Source organism: Mya arenaria, chromosome 13, assembly GCF_026914265.1.
Source record: "Mya arenaria isolate MELC-2E11 chromosome 13, ASM2691426v1".
NCBI lineage: Eukaryota > Metazoa > Mollusca > Bivalvia > Myida > Myidae > Mya > Mya arenaria.
The window spans coordinates 19848110-19870071 of record NC_069134.1 but is presented as its reverse complement, the minus strand read 5'-3'; the positions used below and the strand labels follow the sequence as shown (position 1 = coordinate 19870071).

At 35.2% G+C, this 21962-nt stretch overlaps 3 protein-coding genes across 4 annotated transcripts; all 3 read right to left on the bottom strand.

Moving 5' to 3' along the window:
* Positions 1-57: 57 nt before the first annotated feature.
* LOC128215098 (ecdysone oxidase-like) lies at positions 58-9315 on the bottom strand. The gene is made up of 2 exons (XM_052921820.1): positions 9116-9315; positions 58-850 (listed from the first exon to the last, which is right to left on the bottom strand). Exons 1-2 carry the CDS (start codon positions 9313-9315, stop codon positions 58-60), a joined length of 993 nt encoding a protein of 330 aa, XP_052777780.1.
* On the bottom strand, positions 7754-11263 carry LOC128214178 (glucose dehydrogenase [FAD, quinone]-like). The gene is made up of 2 exons (XM_052920516.1): positions 11184-11263; positions 7754-10923 (listed from the first exon to the last, which is right to left on the bottom strand). Exon 2 carries the CDS (start codon positions 10889-10891, stop codon positions 9926-9928), a length of 966 nt encoding a protein of 321 aa, XP_052776476.1. The 5' UTR covers positions 10892-10923; positions 11184-11263; the 3' UTR covers positions 7754-9925.
* A 1030-nt stretch (positions 11264-12293) lies between these two features.
* LOC128214308 (glucose dehydrogenase [FAD, quinone]-like) lies at positions 12294-16119 on the bottom strand. Of its 2 annotated transcripts, none has more exons than XM_052920702.1 (2): positions 16012-16119; positions 12294-15675 (listed from the first exon to the last, which is right to left on the bottom strand). In XM_052920702.1, exon 2 carries the CDS (start codon positions 15641-15643, stop codon positions 13856-13858), a length of 1788 nt encoding a protein of 595 aa, XP_052776662.1. In that variant the 5' UTR covers positions 15644-15675; positions 16012-16119; the 3' UTR covers positions 12294-13855. The 2 variants fall into 2 exon arrangements, with proteins under 2 accessions (XP_052776662.1, XP_052776663.1); XM_052920703.1 differs by lacking the exon at positions 16012-16119 and adding an exon at positions 15858-15979.
* Between the last annotated feature and the right edge of the window lie 5843 nt (positions 16120-21962).

Genomic DNA, 21962 nt, shown 5'->3' with positions numbered 1-21962 from the left:
GACCGTTTCGAATAAAGAAAACACCATTTGCCTTTTTATCCTGAATATCTATTTTAGTTACCAAAGAGCTGTGACAATATCCAAATTTTGTCGTTTTTCTTTAGCAATAAATTCATGCGCTGTGCTGCTTCGAATACCATTTCGTAGTGTGCTTTGCACAACACTGAACCCTTCCTGTAACTCTCCGTTGTAATCAGTGACGTTGTAGCCGAGTTCAAATCCCGCTTTTAGCACTAGTGGGGTTAGGCCAGACGGCGGACTGTAAGTTACAGCTATGGGCCCGCCCCGACTGTGGTATGAGGAGGAATATAGTTCAGAAATATGTATGTCTTCAGATTTAAGGAAATACGGTAAAACACTTTTATAATCCCACCCAACGCACCCATTTACAGCCCATCTGTCGTAATCAAATCTACTTTCTCTTGTATACTGCATCCCGTTTAGAACTCCGGTACCGCCGAGGGCTTTTCCCCTTGGCCAGTAAGATCTTTTCCCAGCTAGTCCCTTGAAGACATCTTTTTCACTCTCCGTGTAATATCCCCAATCAAACGAGTACGTATACAATGCGATCCAGCCGGAACCCCAGCTTGTCAATTTTGACTCATCAAAATGTCCCCCGGCCTCAAGAAGGAGTATGGAGGTTCCGGCATCCTCTGCCAGCCTTGCGGCGACCACGGAACCTGCAGTTCCGGCTCCGACAACAACATAATCATACTCTTCCTTAACCGTGTCAGAAATAATGCTTTCCGGCTCCAGGTAGTAGAAATACCGCCAGAAAAACCGGTAAGAATACCGACCAGCAGTAGCTTCAGAAACATTGCACTTGGTTATATTTAGGATTACCGACCACCTGAAATATACACATATACACAAATTGTTTGACGCTTTAAAAATAAAAGAGTAACTTATCTTGAAATTAGTAAAATAAATACACTTAAAAGAGATAAGATAAGTGTTTTACTATATGCATATAACTAGCGAGTCTTTATTGAGGGGTGAATCGCGAAAAGGTTCTAAGTGACATTAAATAAAGAAGACGATAGAACCTTTTCGCTTTCACCCCCTCATTTTTCATATTTACTTTGGTTTTTCTTTTGCCTTTGTGTACTTTTGATATGTGCGCACATGCCGCGTGATTGATTACTGTTTGTGTGTAAATTTAATGCATAACATGCATGCCATATAAATATATATATATATATATATATATATATATATATATATATATATATATATATATATATATATATATATATATATATATATTTATATATATATATATATATATATATATTTATAAACGTTAATTAGTAATAAATTACTAATTAAATTAGTAAAATAAAAAGACATTACAAACCTTAAAACACTCAATCCTTTTGAAAAAAAAACAACAATATCAATTTAGTTCAAATACAAGAGCTTTTAAGTATGTATGCATGTGCTTGAATGTCATAGATAAACACAATAACAGTGTTGACTCAAACCAGAATAATACGGAATGCCGTTAGGACCATTCTGTAAATGTGTTGATCTGAAACGCGATAAAGAAAATGCGAGAGTATGATTATGAAAACGCGATTATAAGGCAATACGATGATGATAATGTGATATACCATCGTGTTTTCGCCATCGTAATGTCGCCACGGCGGGGAATCCACGTGACCAAATGGTAGGTTTCAGTGCAAGATGGTGTCACCAAAACGCTCGACTCGAGCCGAAAATGAAGGTTATACATATAATTATAATAGTTTCTTTAATTTTTAACATAGCCTATCATATGCCCACCTACCTAGTTTGTATTAGCATATCCATGTTTTCCTTGAAACTTTAACCGTTCTCGAGAACACTTCGGCAATGATTCCAAAATGTACGAAATCCGACCGGTAGGTTACAGTTCCATTTATCATTTTGGCTCGGATTTAGCGGAAAATGAGGTTATAATTTGGGAAAATCGCATAAAACACTTAAGTTTTGTATAAACATAACAGGCACATGCATTTGGGAACGAATATTTTAATGATTTTAAAAGATATGAGAACGAAAAGAAAATGATAGGTTGCAGCTCCGATTTTTGAAGAGATAGGTTGCAGTTCCATATTTAGGTTGCCGTCCGGACTGCAGATTCTTTGACTTAGTTTTAGTGTTCAAGCCAAACATATAGGTTCCCATAAAACTCAACTGATATTTTTCTATACCATTGTTCTTTTTACATAGTTATAACATCATCTAAAATTATAAAATCATTGAAAATCACATCAAGACTGCTGTTACTATACTTTTGATTTTTCTGCTTACAAATTTATAAGGTTACCATCATTAATGATTTGTTTTCTGTGACAAATTGATGTATTACACGTTTAGAATTGAATTGTTAAACAATTATCTGTGATAAAATATGCACACCAGTATACTTTTATTGTATGACGTGTCAATCGATGTTTTGCAATTTTCGATATATCATATGGAATGCATTTTTATCTTTTAGACCAATGACACGAATAAGAGAGTCTTTCCCTTCATCAACCTAAACGAAATGAATGCAGGATATCTAAACAGCCAACCAAAAAAAATGGCAGCAATACAACAAAACAAAAGAAGTGTTCAGTGAGCATTCGTTTGATCACAAGGTGAGGTCTAGACTGGCCTCACGCAGAAAGAAAGCGACAGCACCCACAGACAGAAATGCAATACAAAGGGAAACTTTAGGTGTACGTTGGGAAAAGGCTAGATGAAATTTGTCGAAACAGCTTCCAACAAAGATCATCGGAAAAGACTCATGTGCCATTCTCATAACAAAAAAAGCACGACAAATATATCCATTTTCACTGTAAATATCATAATAAAAAGTTCATGTTATGCTGATGCCGTTCTTACATTTGATATTTTAGCTTTAATATATATATATATATATATATGTGTGTGTGTGTGTGTGTTATAATATTAATCAATCAACATTTTGTGTTAATTGTTGTAGAATGCCGATTGGTGCATGTCAAAAGCAACTTCCTATATGAGCTTGTATATTTATTACCCATTTACGTTTGAACTTTTAAATCGCTCCTTACATATAACATGTAATACATATTTGGTCACCAGTTCATGTAAGCAGAACTCATGAAAGGCAATGTTTGTCATTTTTGTTAAGTATAACGTTTAACTTTGTTACTTGCGTTTGAACAAGATCAACGAATTAAACTGGTTTTCAATGTCAACATGTATTTCATATGTAAAAATATTGTTTAATCGCAGGATGATGTGGTTTAAACCTAGCTTATTCCTCCATTGTTTAATTATAAAACAACATTCGTCGCTGTTATAATCCTTCCGTGTCATGAACATGCATTACCTGACTTAATATCAGTACTAGAAAAAATATGATGTAAGATATTGAAGAGTTAGCTTTCGATTAATGCGCCGTGTTGAACAACTTCGGACCAATTGAGACCACCTTTGTTTAAATGAACAAATACCAAACAAGTGATTGGTATTTTTTATTTATTAAACCTTGTGTTAACCTAAAGGTAACTTCAACTAAAGAAATCTTTAACACTTGATCATGATAAAGATTATAAGTTTCTTCCATGGCCGAGAGTGTAACATAGGTTCATTCTGACCCGAGCGTAGGGTGTTTTGCAGAAACGAGGTTTACCCTTTCTTACGCGAGCGGCTATGGTAGATGCTTTTTCTCCCACCTCAGTTAAAAATAATTAAGTAAAAATGAGTTTTTTGCTGGAACTCTTTTGTGCATAGTGAAAATAATTGCGTATGGATATGAGATAATTCGTGGTTGTCATGGATATGCACGCTGTGATTCCGATTAAATCAATAGTAAAATCGGTCTTTAAATAGTCCTAAGGAGAGTGAACGATTATTTCTTGAATGGTGCGTGAAAAATAATTAAGTAAAAATGAGTTTTTTGCTGGAACTCTTTTGTGCATAGTAAAAATAATTGCGTATGGATATGAGATAATTCGTGGTTGTCATGGATATGCGCGCAGTGATTCCGATTAAATCAATAGTAAAATCGGTCTTTAAATAGTCCTAAGGGGAGTGAACGATTATTTCTTGAAGGGTGCGTGAAACTGTTTTATGGTGACATTCGAAGCGAGAAATAATTAACTAGCATTCTAAATATTGCCACAAGACAAGGTTTCCATGATGCTACAGACGACAGTCTTCAACAAGGGAGGTAATTACAATGTGGTGACCATTAAAAAGGAGTTCCATACGGGCATTTTATCTTTGCCCGTGGGCAAGATAAGAATATCTAGCATGGTTAAATTATTGGATGTACTTATCTGAGGTGGGAGAAAAGTTGTATCCATTATACTTCACATAATAATATATTGGCAGTAAATAAATAAAAATGTTAAAAATGTTAAACATCCTGATATTATATACACGACGTGTATATAATATCAGGATGTTTAACATTTATTTATATATTAAACGTAAATTATTCAATAATCCTATATATATATATATATCTTTAATTCATAAAAATAAAAACAGTTTGTCACATTTCAATTCCTCCATGCTTGTATACAATATCAGTGATACAATCACATTACATAATTTGCAGTCCAGACGGCAACCTTTATATGGAACTGCAACCTATCTCTTCAAAAATCGGAGCTGCAACCTATCATTTTCTTTTCGTGCTCATATCTTTTAAAATTATTAAAATATTCGTTGCCAAATGCATATGCCTATTATGTTTAAACAAAACTTAAGTGTTTTTTGCGATTTTCCCAAATTACAACCTCATTTTCTGCTAAATCCGAGCCAAAATGATAAATGGAACTGTAACCTACCGGTCGGATTTCGTACATTTTGGAATCATTGCAGAAGTGTTCTCGAGAACGGTTAAAGTTTCAAGGAAAACATGGATATGCTAATACACACTAGGTAGGTGGGCATATGATAGGCTATGTTAAAAAATAAAGAAACTTTTATAATTATATGTATTGCCTTGATTTTCGGCTCGAGTCGAGCGTTTTGGTGACACCATCTTGCACTGAAACCTACCATTTGGTCACGTGGATTCCCCGCCGTGCTAACAATTGAGTACCGATTTCTCATGTATTTTCTTCTCGAACCCTGCGTAACAAATACTGTCAAAAAGTATATATTTTTAGTACCCCAACTTACATCGTCGGATACCTACGATACACTATGTTACGCTCTTCTTCACGAAATACTAATGTGGTGTAAACATAATAAAGTACCGGGGTCGCCGACGATGACCAACATATGGAGTCCCGAGTATTCCGTAAAAGGCCCCAAAACACCGGTAGGTAACTCAGAGGTCAACATTATAATTGTCCAATGAGAAGGCAGTATTTCTCCAGTTTTCAAATACATTTATTTCAGTAAATCAGCAGTCAGCCGTTCTTGACTTCAATGAGATTAAGTAGTAGATATGAATTAAAAAATATTAAAAAATTGCTATTAGATACAGTCATTCAATAACGACATACAGATGTAGTTTGGGTCGGACGGATAGGCATACGGACCACTATATTGAACCATAATAATTATGTTCCCAATTCGTTTTGCAGGGGCAACATATATATATATATATATATATATATATATATATATATATATATATATATATATATATATATATAGAGAGAGAGAGAGAGAGAGAGAGAGAGAGAGAGAGAGAGAGAGAGAGAGAGAGAGAGAGAGAGATACTTGCCTGGCGACCTTAGCCAGTTTAGGAGATAAAACAATCATAAATACAATTACCAGCACTATATAAATGTATGTACACTGATCGGATAAAGAATTCGCGAACGTTAACAGGTTATCTTTCGGTAGTTATATGCCACCATAATTTCGAGATTTTCTGCAGTGATTCATAATTATGTTATGCTAGTCTGCAGCTGTTGTTCGCTATCATAGGCTAGTGTCCTTGAGTATCATACTAACTGGTTAACTTTATAAGAGTCGTGTAACCACTTATCTATAAATAGATTGTATAAATTCAAGATAAGATTCTGGAATGCATTTATAGCTAGGTGGTAACACGAATCTTATTACGTTAACCAGTTAGTATGTTATTTATTTAGTGAAATTCGCAAACCATAACTAGTTAACCAGTCACTGCTTGGAGCCAAAAGTGCACTTATAGCTAAGTGGTAACACGAATCTTATAACGTTAACCAGTTAGTATCTTACTTATTAAATGGAATTCGCAAACCATATCTAGATAACCTGTTAATGTTGTACAGCTTAAAAAGGTAATAGGTGGCAGTTCAGGCCACTTTCAAGCCTGTTTTTATTCTGATGATATTTATCTTATCACAAAAGTAACGCGAATATAAACAAGTTAGCTAGATAATTATCGCGAAAGTTGTGGTTAACACGAAACAATTCGCGAACGTAAACTGGTTATCTTTTGGCAGTTATATGCCATCATAGCTTATGTCTTATGTTCGTAAACTATTGATACCAGTGATTACAACGCTCGTATGATTGTTTTAAGATAAGTAAGAAACGAAAGTCGGGAAAAGTGTGTTTTTTATCAAATTTGTTGGCCATCGAAAAGTAAAATCATAAACTGTGTATTTTATGTCTTTATTGATATATACGCTATGAGCAAAGAAAAAATATAAATGAATGATAACATAAGCTATTGTTTTATTTCATGCATACCGGTGAAAGAGTGAAAAATATTGGCTCGAGTGAAATGATAACTCTTGCTCATTCCACTCTGTACAGACAACTCGGGACTATTTTTAAAATTTGCTTCCCTTGACTTTGAAAAACTACATGTATGTCACAAGTACATGTTTGTTGTCGTCTGTAGTGCAGTAATATACACATTGACCGAATCGTATTGAATTGTCAAAACCAAATTATGCAATAGCTTTAATAAAACAAACATTTTTTTTTGCGATTGATTATAACTATTAAAAAAGAACAAGCTTACCAATTTATGTATGAACTATTTCATGGAACATACTGTTACAATTAACCCGCTTGGTAGGTATCGGTTGAATATTCACTTGGCCACATGTGCTAGTAGTAGAGTTGATAGATCATTTCTTCCTACAAACTCTAACCGCGTACATGTATGCACAAGCATTTTGAATTTGACCAATTTCCAGTTTACATTCATCAGTTCAACAATTCATTTTTCTTTTTAAAAACTTTCAAAGTCTGCGCTCCATCCCTCTCAAAAGCATCTTCGAGCACACCCTCGACATTTCCTCTGGGGTCTTCGTAAACACACGGAAACGTGACATTCAACTTTAATATATATGAAACTAATTCGCTGTATTAACAATAAAATATCCTTCGGCTGCACTGAGTATGAATTCACCGCGAAAAAATACCGTAAGATCCAGAGTCTGAGAGCGACAGTGACTAGATATACACTACGAAAACACTAAACACAGACTTCCATTGCTTTTACGAATACACACTTGTATAAGTCCAACACTGTTTATTTAAATCTGTTGGAATTGTTTTTGAATGTACAAAAATGTCACATGCTCAAGTTTCATTGAATTGTATTTCTACGCGATACATCTTTTTTTATTTCCGAAATGCTTTTGTTTAAATACTTGTTTTGAGCCTCAATAAATGTTAAAAATGATTTCGTTGATGGAAGTAGGGTTTTATCTTAAAATAATTTCAATTCCAACAACCATTTCCATAAAAAAACATTTTGTGGACGGACTGCTCGCGCAAAGAGGAGGTAACTTTGACATGGGCTTGGGTAAGTTCTTGGAAAAATAAACACAATCTGGAAACTTTATTGCACTCAAAACTTATATACATGTATTTTTTTTAAATATTAAATCCAGGAAACATCTTCTAAAAATGAAAGGAGAATTCGAGAGTTCTGACTTTATATAAATTATTGTTTATTCGTTGTATTGCTTCTTTTAACATGTTGATTTTTTAAATAAGCAACCAATCTCATATTCTGAAATTATATTAAAAAAAAATTCATTTGAAATATTTAAAAATCGGATTTAAAATTTAAAGTAACTGACAACACTGACCCTTAAGGATTGAAAATATTGGTTGCCATGGCAACCATTTGTATATCAACATTATTATTTAAAGGATTATATACTTAACTAAAATATATCCTCTGAACAATTTGCTTCAATTGGAAGGGTTATGTTGAATATTCCAGTATATATTATGTATAAGCGAAATGTTTGGCATTTTAATACATCAGAAAAATGCACCATTTTGGTCACAATATTGCAAGCACAAGCATCCTTATGATTTAATTTGCTAAAAAATACATGAAATAAGAAACATATGATGTTACACAGTTTACTTTTTTGTTCAATTACTCAATAAATAAAATAAAAAAAATAACATTGGTGGGTGAGGTAATTTATACCCAAATATTTTCTAGCATTTTACAATTTTAACGTAAATATTTCAAAATTAGAAAAAACATGTTCCATATCTAACCGTATGCTAGTTTGCAGTGAAAAGAAATCAATAAATGTGATTCGATGTCAAAACAAAACACAATTACATTAACTTTTACATATTACTTAATTATTCGGTGTTTTGAGTGAATTTTTGGAAAGACATCAATAAAAATGGACAGGAAATATAACACAATAAATTAAAGGCTGTAAACATTTGACAATATAGCATATTTCCATCAGATGTAAGATATACACCCCGATGTTGTTTTCCAAAATTTACGTCTGGTCCACACGGTATCCATGGAAACCATAAAATAAGAATTTAAACAAGATCTGATCAAAGTCCAATAACTATTTTCAGAAACGAGAGGCATTGCTCAAAAAAATGATGTGTGCCACAAAACCAATCTGTTTGACCACCTAAAAATCGTTTTTTCAAGGCTTTTCTAATGTTGAATCCCTTCAAATCATGCAACTCTGTTTCACATTATCTTTAAACACGACTGGTCTGACGGGATCTGTTAATCATTTTTCCGCATATATTGTAACCACGGCATTCCAAAAACAAGATTTGTTACCGGACAAAGCATCAACGAATGGAAAAAATAATAATATATAATTAAGCAATAATAAAGGTGTACTTAAACATGTAATTTGAGTCAAGAGAAAACATACATTATAAAAATATAAAGAAATAAAGCTACACGCGATTCTTGAACTCCCCAACAGTGTCAATTCCACGAATCATGTCTGCAGCTTTCTCGGCCACCATGACTGTCGGGGCGTTAATGTTGCCTGATGTTATGTTAGGGAACACTGATGCATCGACCACTCGCAAGTTTGCAATACCTCGAACCCTGAGGTTTAGATCAAGCACGGCACTATTGTCGTTATCAGGTCCCATCGGAGCGGTACAGCACGGGTGATACTCGGTGGTGCTGATGTGTCGAATGTAGCATTCCCAATAAGCATCCGACCTGTACTCAAACTGGGAACAAAATGATACCTTAGTTTTACTTGTATCCACACCAATTTCTCTGAAAGTGTCTATTTCCATAAGCTTTTCCCAAATTCTGATTCCGCCTAGTACTGTTTTGATGTCTTCGTAATTGGAATAGTAATTTGCGTGTATTAAGGGGTAGTCAAATGGGTCCGCCGACCTCAGTTTTATTGAACCTCTGCTTTTTGGCCGTGTTGTGCAAATGTCTGTGACAAATCCGTGCTTATTAAAATCTTTTTCCATTAGCTCTTGGGCAATTCTGTCTTCAAAATTCAAGAAATTTTCACCAAAGAGAAAATTGAAAAATATGATTTGAATATCTGGGGCTGATTTCCCTATCTTAGCCTTATCGATATGTAGGAACGCCGAACCGTCCAGTCCCGTTCGAGCTAAAGGTCCAGTTTTCAGATAGTCGTACATTAGCTCACTCCACTTACTCATAAGATCTGCCCAAGTTGGTCCAACATTCTCTTTCACTGGCGTAGGAAGTATGGTGATTTGATGATCCTGTAAATTATTTCCTACCGGTAGATCTTGAACTACCTCGATGTTCAACTTCCTTACTAGGACCAATCCCCGACAACATTAACAGCTGGGGAGTATTTACGGCACCAGTGGATACAATAATTTCCTTCCTTGCTTTAACATACTGTTTCCGACCGTTTCGAATAAAGAAAACACCATTCGCCTTCTTATCTTGAATAAATATTTTAGTTACAAATGAGCGTGTGACAATATCCAAATTTTGTCGTTTTTCTTTAGCAATATATTCATGCGCTGTGCTGCTTCGAATACCATTTCGTAGTGTGCTTTGCACAACACTGAACCCTTCCTGTAACTCTCCGTTGTAATCAGTGACGTTATAGCCGAGTTCTGATCCCGCTTTTAGCACTAGTGGGGTTAGGCCAGACGGCGGACTGTAAGTTACAGCTATAGGCCCGCCCCGACGGTGGTATATTGATGAGGAATATAGTTCAGGAATCTGTATGTCTTCAGATTTAAGGAAATACGGCAAAACACTTTTATAATCCCACCCAACGCACCCATTTTCAGCCCATCCGTCGTAATCAAAACTACTTCCTCTTGTATACTGCATCCCGTTTAGAACTCCGGTACCGCCGAGGGCTTTTCCCCTTGGCCAGTAAGATCTTTTCCCAGCTAGTCCCTTGAAGACATCTTTTTCACACTCCGTGTAATATCCCCAATCAAACGAGGACGTAAACAATGAGATCCAGCCAGAAGCACAGCTTGTCAATTTTGACTCATCAAAATGTCCCCCGGCCTCAAGAAGGAGTATGGAGGTTCCGGCATTCTCTGCCAGCCTTGCGGCGACCACGGAACCTGCAGTTCCGGCTCCAACAACAACATAATCATACTCTTCCTTTACCGTATCAGAAATAATGCTTTCCGGCTCCGGGTAGTAGAAATATCGCAAGAAATAAGCGGTGAGAATCCCGACCAGCAGTAGCTTCAGAAACATTGCACTTGGTTATATTTACGATTACCAACTACCTAAAATATACACATATAAAGCATTTGTTTGACGTTTTTAAGGCAATAAAATAAATACCATTAAAAGAGATAATATAAGTGTAATATAATATGCATATTACTAGCGAGTCTATATTTACTTGCTCTTTTTTGCGTCTGTATACTTGCGCACATGTCGCGTGATTGATTACCGCTTGAGTGTAAATTGAATGCATTACATGCATGCCATATCTATATTTTCATAAATTTACAAATATGTAAAATAAAAAGGCATTACAAACCTTAAAACACTCAATCCTTTTGAAAACACAATATCAATTTAGGTCAAGGCCAAGAGCTTTTAAGTCTGTATGCATGTGCTTGAATATCATAGATAAACACAATCACAGTGTTGATTCAAACCTGAATATTACGGAATGCCGTTAGGTCCATTCTGTAAATGTGTTGATCTGAAACGCGATAAAAAAAATGCGACAGTATGATGATGAAAACGCGGTTATTGTGTTTTTGTGTAGTTTTAAGGTGTTCTTGGGGTAGATCCGGGGTGTCTGTAGGTAGCTGTGCGGTTTCCTCGTGTAGTCATTGGATGTTTAAGTGTGGCCAAGGGATATTCTTGGGTGTATTGGAGTAGTCCTTTTGTGTCTTTGTTTAGTTAATATCATTTTAGTGTCTACAATACCGTTTTTTTTCATTAAAGGCAGTGATCTGCTTGACTTTGAACTTGATCTCACAAAAAGAAAACTCATTACGAACTGTTATTTCCATTTATTAGAATATGAGGCCAATTTTCAAACATTTGACTATTTATTTGAGATGCAGCTATTCGAATTTGAAAGGATAATAAATGGTCTGACCATTTATAATCAATAAGCGCTTACATTTACAATGTTCTATTTCTAATATTTGACATAGTGGCCTTCTGCCTTTTGTCATTAACTTTGTTATAAAGGCTTACTCACGTTAACTAGTTAGTATCTTACTTATTTATTAGAATTCCCAAACCATAACTCGATAACATGTTAATATTGTACAGCTGTTTATATATTTTTTAAAAGGTAATAGGTTGCAATTCTGGGCAGTTTCAAGCCTGTTTTTAGTCTGATCATATTTATCTTACCAAAAAAGTAACGCGAATATTAACTAGTTAGCTACATAATTATCGCGAAAATTAAGTGGTTAACACAAACAATTCGCGAACGTTAGCTGGTTATCTTACGGCAGTTATATGCCACCATAGCTTACGTCTTATGTTCGTGAAATCTTGATAACAGTTAAAGTGATCATAACGCTCGTATGAATGTTTTAAGATGAATAAGAAACGAAAGTCGGGGAAAGTGTGTCTTTTTATCAAATTTGTTGGCCATCGAAAAGTAAAAAAACAACATCAACTGTGTATTTTTTTGCCTTTATTGAAATATACTCTATGAGCAAAGAAAAAATATAAATGAATGATAACATAATCTAAAATTAAAAAAATTAAAACAACTGACAAAATAAACACTTAAGGATTGAAAATGTTGGCAACCATTTGTATATAAACATTATTAATTAAAGGATTACATACGGAACTAAAAGATATTGATAATTTACTTGAATAATAATGCAAATATCATCCGAACAATTTGCTGCAAGTGAAAGAGTTATGTTGAGTATTCCAGTATATATTATGTATGAGCAAAATTTTTGGCATATTAATACATTTACAGAAAATGCACCATTTTTGGTCACAAAATTGAAAGCACAAACATGCTTATGCTCTAATTTGCTAAACAATACATGGAATAAGAAAAGTATGATGATACACAGCTTACCTATCTGTTCATATAAGATTAAAAAATAACATTGCTGGGAGAGGTAATTTGTACCAAATATGTCCTAGCATTTTACAATTTTGACGTAAATATTTCATAATAAGAAAAACATGTTCCATATCTAACCGTATGCTAGTTTGCAGTGAAAAGAAATCAATAAATGTGATTCGATGTCAAAACAAATCACAAATACATTAACTTTTACATATTACTTAATTATTCCATGTTTTGAGTGAATTTATGAAAAAAACAACATATTTTCTTAAAATGGTTGTCGTTTTTACCCTATATACAAGCCGATATTAAAAAAAAAATGTGTCTTCATTTATTAGTTTATGTTAAATGCTATAACATAATGCCATAAGCGTGATTTTGGTAATTATACAAAAGCATAATCCAATTAAAGACAACACACTTCATTGAAAATTAATTGGCATTTTGACCTTGACCATGACCTTGATTGAAAAGACAGATCAACAAAAATGGAAAGGAAATATAACACAACTAATAAAAGGCTATAAATATTTCACACTATAGCTTAGTTTCATCAGATGTAAGATATACGCCCCGATGTTGTTGTTTTCCAGAATTTACGTCTGGTCCACACGGCATCCATGGAAACCATAAAAAGTAAGAACTTAAGCAAGACCAGATCAACGTCCAATCACTGTTTTTCAGAAACAAGAAACATTGCTCAGAAAGATGATGTGTGTCACAAAACTGATCTGGTTGACCACCTAAAAATCGTTTTTTCAAGGCTTTTCTAATGTTGGATCCCCTACAAAATTTCCACCGACCGTGAAACTTATTTGCGATTGTCAATTGATTTTGTCGCAAGGAGCATCGCGGTGGCAATGTTGGTTCGACTGGGGCTTATAATAGACGGAATGACATTAATCTCGTTGTTGAAATCATGCAACTGTGTTTCACATTACCATTAAACACGACTGGTCTGACGAGTTCTGTTAATCTTTTTTTTCATCTATTGTAACCATGGCATTCCAAAAACAAGATTTGTTACCGGACAAAGCATCAACGAATGGAAAAATAATAAGACATACTTAAGCAATAATTAAGATATAATAAAACATGTAATTTAAGTCAAGAGAAAATATATATCAGGAAAATATAAAGAAATAAAGCTACACTCGATTCTTGAACTCCCCAACAGTGTCAATTCCACGAATCATGTCTGCAGCTTTCTCGGCCACCATGACTGTCGGGGCGTTAATGTTGCCTGATGTTATGTTAGGGAACACTGATGCATCGACCACTCGCAAGTTGGCGATGCCTCGAACCCTGAGCTTTAGATCAAGCACGGCACTATTGTCGTTATCAGGTCCCATCGGAGCGGTACAGCACGGGTGATACTCGGTGGTGCTGATGTGTCGAATGTAGCATTCCCAATAAGCATCCGACCTGTACTCAAACTGGGAACAAAATGATACCTTAGTTTTACTTGTATCCACACCAATTTCTCTGAAAGTGTCTGTTTCCATAAGCTTTTCCCAAATTCTTATTCCGCCTAGTACTGTTTTGATGTCTTCGTAATTGGAATAGTAATTTGCGTGTATTAAGGGGTAGTCAAATGGGTCCGCCGACCTCAGTTTTATTGAACCTCTGCTTTTTGGCCGTGTTGTGCAAATGTCTGTGACAAATCCGTGCTTATTAAAATCTTTTTCCATTAGCTCTTGGGCAATTCTGTCTTCAAAATTCAAGAAATTTTCACCAAAGAGAAAATTGAAAAATATGATTTGAATATCTGGGGCTGATTTCCCTATCTTAGCCTTATCGATGTGTAGGAACGCCGAACCGTCCAGTCCCGTTCGAGCTAAAGGTCCAGTTTTCAGATAGTCGTACATTAGCTCACTCCACTTACTCATAAGATCTGCCCAAGTTGGTCCAACATTCTCTTTCACTGGCGTAGGAAGTATGGTGATTTGATGATCCTGTAAATTCTTCCCTACCGGTAGATCTTGAACTACCTCGATGTCCAACTTCTGCAAGTCCTTACTAGGACCAATCCCCGACAACATTAACAACTGGGGAGTATTTACGGCACCAGTGGATACAATAATCTCCTTCCTTGCTTTAACATACTGTTTCCGACCGTTTCGAATAAAGAAAACACCATTCGCCTTCTTATCTTGAATAAATATTTTAGTTACAAATGAGCGTGTGACAATATCCAAATTATGTCTTTTTTCTTTAGCAATAAATTCATGCGCTGTGCTGCTTCGAATACCATTTCGTAGTGTGCTTTGCACAACACTGAACCCTTCCTGTAACTCTCCGTTGTAATCAGTGACGTTATAGCCGAGTTCTGATCCCGCTTTTAGCACAAGTGGGGTTAGGTCAGACGGCGGACTGTAAGTTACAGCTATGGGCCCGCCCCGACGGTGGTATATTGATGAGGAATATAGTTCAGGAATCTGTATGTCTTCAGATTTAAGGAAATACGGCAAAACACTTTTATAATCCCACCCAACGCACCCATTTTCAGCCCATCCGTCGTAATCAAATCTACTTCCTCTTGTATACTGCATCCCGTTTAGAACTCCGGTACCGCCGAGGGCTTTTCCCCTTGGCCAGTAAGATCTTTTCCCAGCTAGTCCCTTGAAGACATCTTTTTCACTCTCCGTGTAATATCCCCAATCAAACGAGGACGTAAACAATGCAATCCAGCCAGAAGCCCAGCTTGTCAATTTTGACTCATCAAAATGTCCCCCGGCCTCAAGAAGGAGTATGGAGGCTCCGGCATCCTCTGCCAGCCTTGCGGCGACCACGGAACCTGCAGTTCCGGCTCCGACGACAACATAATCATACTCTTCCTTGAACGTGTCAGAAATAATGCTTTCCGGCTCCGGGTAGTAGAAATATCGCCAGAAATAAGCGGTGAGAATCCCGACCAGCAGTAGCTTCAGAAACATTGCACTTGGTTACATTTACGATTACCGATCACCTGAAATATACACATATACAGCAATTGTTTGACGTTTTAAAAGCGAAAGTGGAAAATACTTATGATGCGCGTCAACAAAATTATGCACATGCTTATTACATTGAAATCATTCAAATAAATACACTTAAAAAGATAAGATATGTGTTATACTGTATGCATATTACTAGCGAGTCTATATTTACTTTGCTCTTTGTTTTGCGTTTGTATACTTTGTTATATGTGCGCACAAGCCGCGTGATTGATTACCGCTTGAGTGTAAATTGAATGCATTACATGCATGCCATACATATGTACTCATAAATTTACAAATAAATAAAATAAAAAGGCATGACAAACCTTAAAACACTCAATCCTTTTGAAAAAAACACTATCAGTTTAGGTCAAGGCCAAGAGCTTTTAAGTATGTATGCATGCGCTTGAATATGATAGATAACACAATCACAGTGATGACTCAAACCAGAATATTACGGAATGCCGTTAGGGCCATTCTGTAAATGTGTAGCTAAAGAACTTCAGCGATATATATTACCTTTTTGGATGTGTTCGCTGACATTTTTATGTCACGCTTTTATTTCACTTGTATGCATTGTACAGACAAAATAGCTGTATCCTTAGGTTAATGAAGTAAAATGTAGTTCACAAACTCATTTTCAAAACCAAAAAACGCTTTAAAGACATTTGATTTAGCATTTTAATAAATCCTATTACAAGCATTCCTTATCTAGGTCATAGTTGTGTTCAAATTTAATCACGTGACACCAAGATTTTCAGAAAATACACATGTGACCTAGTGTTTATTTTGCTGTTATTTTTTCTATTTCGAATAATTAATAAATAACTTATAACAAATTTGGAATAAATAAATTGTTTTTACTTATCAAAAGGTATTTACAGCCTTACTGCAATTGGATTCAACTAAATGAACAATGTGAATCCGATGCTATACATAGAATCCATCGACGTCATCATGGTCATGTGATTGCATTGCATCATCACACTCAATTGATTCTGGTTGACTTTACTATGGGGGTTAGGCCATAATTTAATGTGTTGTAAACATCAAAAAAATAAATATCAACATTAAAGTTATGGAAGCCAGAACTAGTAAATGTGTTGATCTGAAACGCGATAACGAAAATGAGACAATATGATGATGAAAACGCGAGTACTTCTTGGTAGTGCTTGAGTGTCATTGAGTAGTTCGAGAGTGTCTTTGTGTTGTTTCAATGCGTTCTCGGGTGGTTCTACCGTGTTTTTGTGTAGCTTTAAGGTTTCTTGGGGTAGATCCGGGGTGTCTGTAGGTAGTTGTGCGGTTTCCTCGTGTAGTCATTGGATGTTTAAGTGTGGCAAAGGAATATTCTTGGGTGTATTGGAGTAGTCCTTTTGTGTCCTTGTTTAGTTAAGGGGTGTCCAAGAAAACGTGAATCTTTATCAAATATGAACAAGTTAACATTGAGATTTCAAGAGTCTCAGTTGTTTGTTTGAAACGTTAATATAATGTAAGTGTTTACAATACTATTTTTTTCATTTAAGTGGTTAACACGAAACAATTCGCGAAGGTTAACTGTTTATCTTACGGCAGTTATATGCCACCATAGCTTACGTCTTATGTTTTAAGATGAATAAGAAACGAAAGTCGGGGAAAAGTTTGTGTTTTTTTATCAAATTTGTTGGCCATGGAAAAGTAAAAAACATAAACGGTGTATTTTTATGCCTTTATTGATATATACTCTATGAGCAAAGACAAATTTCAAATGAATGATAACATAAGCTATTGTTATCATTATTATTTATTTCATACTACATGTAAAACATAGAAAAATAAAATGGGTTATTTAAAACGAACAAGTAGTATTCAAACAGTTCTATGAAATATGGGCTTGGGTAAATACTTGGAATACATGTGCTCTGAATTGTTTCCCTCCGTCTGCAGATAGAGTTGGGATCTCTAATCATTGAAGTACTTGGGGTTTACCTTTCCGTTTTTTATTATTATTTGTTTTATTGATAAGTTTCCTCAAGTTAATGCATACTTTGATAAGATTTACCTTTTGCGTTTTATCTTTATTAAGAATTGTTGGGATAAGAGTGAGGTTTGTGCACATAAACTGGTTTAAACCCCCAGTAAATTTACATTTTACTGACCGTTCCAAGGCGGTACCTAACAATTCTTGTTAAACATACCAATTATATATATATATATATATATATATATATATATATATATATATATATATATATATATGTGTGTATAAACCGGGTTTATGTTTAAACTTTTTGCTACTGAGCATGTTTCTTTAGCTTTTTGCATATTTATTGGAAAAATAAACACAATCTGGGAACATTATTGCACTGAATACTTATACTTTTTAAATACTGAAACCAGGAAACATCTACTAAAAATGAAAGCAGAATTCGAGAAAACTTTATTTAAATTATTGTTTGTTCGTAATATGCTTCTTTTTACATCTTGAAATTTAATTAAAATAAGCAACTAATCTCATATTCTGAAATTATATTGAAAGAAATAATTTGATATACTTAACAATCATATTTAAAATTTAAAGTAACAGAAAACACAAACACTTAAGGATTGAAAATGTTGGTTTCCATGGCAACCATTTGTATATTAACATTATTAATTAAAGGATTACATACTTAACTAAAAGATAGTGATACTCTACTTGAAAAATAACTCAAATATCCGCCGAATAATTTACTGCAATTGGAAGGGTTGTGTTCAGTATCCCATTATATAATGTATGAGCAAAATCTTTGGCATATTAATGCATCAGAAAATGCACCATTTTGATCACATTATTGAATGCTTATGCTTTAATTTGCTAAAATATACATGAAATAAGAAAAAAATGATGATACACAGTTTACTTATCTGTTCAATTACTCAATATATATAATTAAAAAAATATCATTTTAGAATTTTAACGTAAATATTACATCATTAGAAAGAAAAGTTCCATATCTAATCTAATGCTAGTTTGCAGTGAAAATAAATAAATAAATGTAATTTGATGTCAAAACAAATCACAAACACATTAACTTTTACAAATTACTTTATTATTCCGTGTGTTGAGTGAATTTATGAAAAAGCTTATTTTCTTAAAATAGTTGTCATATTTATCCTATATACAAGTCGATATTTTAAAAATGTGTCTTCATTTACTAATTTTTGTTAAATGCAATAGCATAATGCCATAAGCGTGATTTTGCTAATTTTAAAAAGCATAATCTAATTAAGGACAACAAATTAGCTTTAAGTGAAAATTAATTGGCATTTTGACCTTGACCATGACCTTAATTGGAAAGACAGATCAACAAAAATGGACAGGAAATGTAACACAACTAATTGAAGGCTATAAATATTTGACAATATAGCATATGTCCATCAGATGTAAAGTATATATGCACCGATGTTGTTTTTTTCCAGAATTTACATCTGGTCCACACGGTATCCATGGACACCATAAAAAATAAAAACTTTAGCAAGATCAGATCAACGTCCAATAACAATTTTCGGAAACGAGAGGCATTGCTCAAAAAGATGTTGTGTGTCACAAAACTGATCTGGTTGACCACCTAAAAATCGTTTTTTCAAGGCTTTTCTAATGTTGAATCCCCTTTAAAATTTCCATAGACCTGTGAAACTTATTTGCGATTGTCAATTGATTTTGTCGCGAGGAGGTCGCATCGCGGTAGCAATGTTGGTTCGACCGGGGCTTATAATAGATGGAATGCCATTAATCTTGTTGCTGATATCATGCAACTGTGTTTCACATTACCATTAAACACGACTGGTCTGACGGGTTCTGTTAATCATTTTTTTGCATCTATTGCAACCAAGGCATTCCAAAAACAAGATGTGTTCCCGAACAAAGCATCAACGATTGGAAAAATAATAAGACATACTTAAGCAATAATTAAGATATAATAAAACATGTAATTTAAGTCAAGAGAAAATATATATTAGGAAAATATAAAGAGTTAAAGCTACACTTGATTTTTGAACTCCCCAACAGTGTCAATTCCACGAATCATGTCTGCAGCTTTCTCGGCCACCATGACTGTCGGGGCGTTAATGTTGCCTGATGTTATGTTAGGGAACACTGAAGCATCGACCACTCGCAAGTTTGCGATGCCTCGAACCCTGAGCTTTAGATCAAGCACTGCACTATTGTCGTCATCAGGTCCCATCAGAGCGGTACAGCACGGGTGATACTCGGTGGTGCTGATTTGTCGAATGTAGCATTCCCAGTAAGCATCCGACCTGTATTCAAACTGGGATCAAAATGATATTTTGGTTTTACTTGTATCCACACCAACTTCTCTGAAAGTGTCTGTTTCCATAAGCTTTTCCCAAATTCTGATTCCGCCTAGTACTGTTTTGATGTCTTCGAAATCGGAATAGTAATACGCATGTATTAAGGGGTAGTCAAATGGGTCCGCTGACCTCAGTTTTATTGAACCTCTGCTTTTGGGCCGTGTTGTGCAAATATCTGTGACAAACCCGTGCTTATTAAAATCTTTTTCCATTAACTCACGAACTGAGACGAACTGAGAAATCTTAACGCACATTCCGCTCCATTCGGTATTACATGACTACACACGAAACATAACAGGCCGACAGCCCTTCAACGCTTTATGTGCTTTGATTTGTTTCGTAAATCTTGTATTCAGGTATCCGATGTACAACATATTTGATCAGGTTTTATGGAGCCTATGGAGGTAAAAGTGTTTGATGTCTGGTATATACCATGTACATTTGGTACTATTCGAAAGGGCAGTTCATAAAACACTGATAGAGTTTCAATCCTCCAAGTTTGTTTGGTATATTGTTTACATATCATTTTCTACCAATGAAAGCTTTTTTTTTTCTGAATATCCCAAACACTGGCCGGTTAATGGTACCTTCTAAAAATATCCTTGAATGCTATCAAGTGTTGTAATTTTCTGTAAACCAAGTATTGATATATAGCACGAAAAATCATGGCACACAATGATAACAATCAGATGGTCCCTATAACAGAAAATGCATTTCTACGAAGTTACATTCAAATTCATTTTCTGTGGCATTGTTTGTTTAATAATTCAATGAAAGCACCAACCAAAAAATGGTCTACAGAATCATTTACCTTAGTCATAACACCATTCATGAAAACCCACTTGAAGTGACCATTTATGTTCATGCCGACAAAGAGGTTTGAGAACTTTTTCCCTGATATAATAATCATACTTGCTGAGAAAACATTTAATTTTATAAAGTACCAAATCACCCGAAGCGGTTGTACACATAATACAGTTTCCCTTGTGTGTTTTTAGAACATTAATTGCGATAGGAAAACCCTATGTGTGTGGTTCTGGGTCATTGCGATAGGAAAATCCTTGTGTGTGGTTCTGGGACATTGCGATAGGAAAACCCTTGTGTGTGGTTCTGGGATATTGCGATAGGAAAACCCTTGTGTGAGGTTCTGGGACATTGCGATAGGAAAACCCTTGTGTGTGGTTCTGGGACATTACGATAGGTAAACCCTTGTGTGAGGTTCTAGGAGATTGCGATAGGTAAACCCTTGTGTGAGGTTCTGGGACATTACGATAGGTAAACCCTTGTGTGAGGTTCTGGAACATTGCGATAGGAAAACCCTTGTGTGTGGTTCTAGGACATTGCAAAAGGGGAAACCCTTGTGTGTGGTTCTAAGACACTGCGATAGAAAAACCCTTGTGTGTGGTTCTAGGATATTGCAAAAGGGGAAACCCTTGTGTGTGGTTCTAGGCCATTGCAAATGGGAAAACCGTTGTGTGTGCTTCTAGGACATTGTGATAGGAAAACACGTGTGTGTGGTTCTAGGACATTGCAAAGGGGAAAACCCTTGTGTGTGGTTCTAGGACATTGCGATAGGGAAACCCTTGTATGTGGTTCTAGGACACTGCAAAAGGGAAAACCCGTGTGTGTGGTTCTAGGACATTGCGATAGGAAAACCCTTGTGTGTGGTTCTATGACACTGCAAAAGGGAAAACCCTTGTGTGTAGTTCTAGGACATTGCAAAAGGGAAAAACCTTATGTGTGGTTCTAGGACATTGTGATAGGAAAACCCTTGTGTGTGGTTCTATGACATTGCAAAAGGGAAAACCCTTGTGTGTGGTTCTAGGGCATTTCGATAGGGAAACCCTCGTGTGTGGTTGTAGGACATTGCAAAGGGGAAAACCCGTGTGTGTGGTTCTGGGACATTGTGATAGGAAAACCCTTGTGTGTGGTTCTAGGACATTGCAAA

What these genes read in the sequence shown, in the direction of transcription:
- LOC128214178 (XM_052920516.1), bottom strand. Translation starts at nt 10,891, where the DNA reads ATGTTTCTGAAGCTACTGCTGGTCGGGATTCTCACCGCTTATTTCTTG.
- LOC128214308 (XM_052920702.1), bottom strand. Translation starts at nt 15,643, where the DNA reads ATGTTTCTGAAGCTACTGCTGGTCGGGATTCTCACCGCTTATTTCTGG.
- LOC128215098 (XM_052921820.1), bottom strand. Translation starts at nt 9,315, where the DNA reads ATGGGACCTGATAACGACAATAGTGCCGTGCTTGATCTAAACCTCAGG. An exon ending in GGGGAGTTCAAGAATCGCGT is followed by an intron (nt 851 to 9,115) that starts GTAGCTTTATTT and finishes TGTATATTTCAG; the next exon opens with GTGGTCGGTAATCCTAAATA.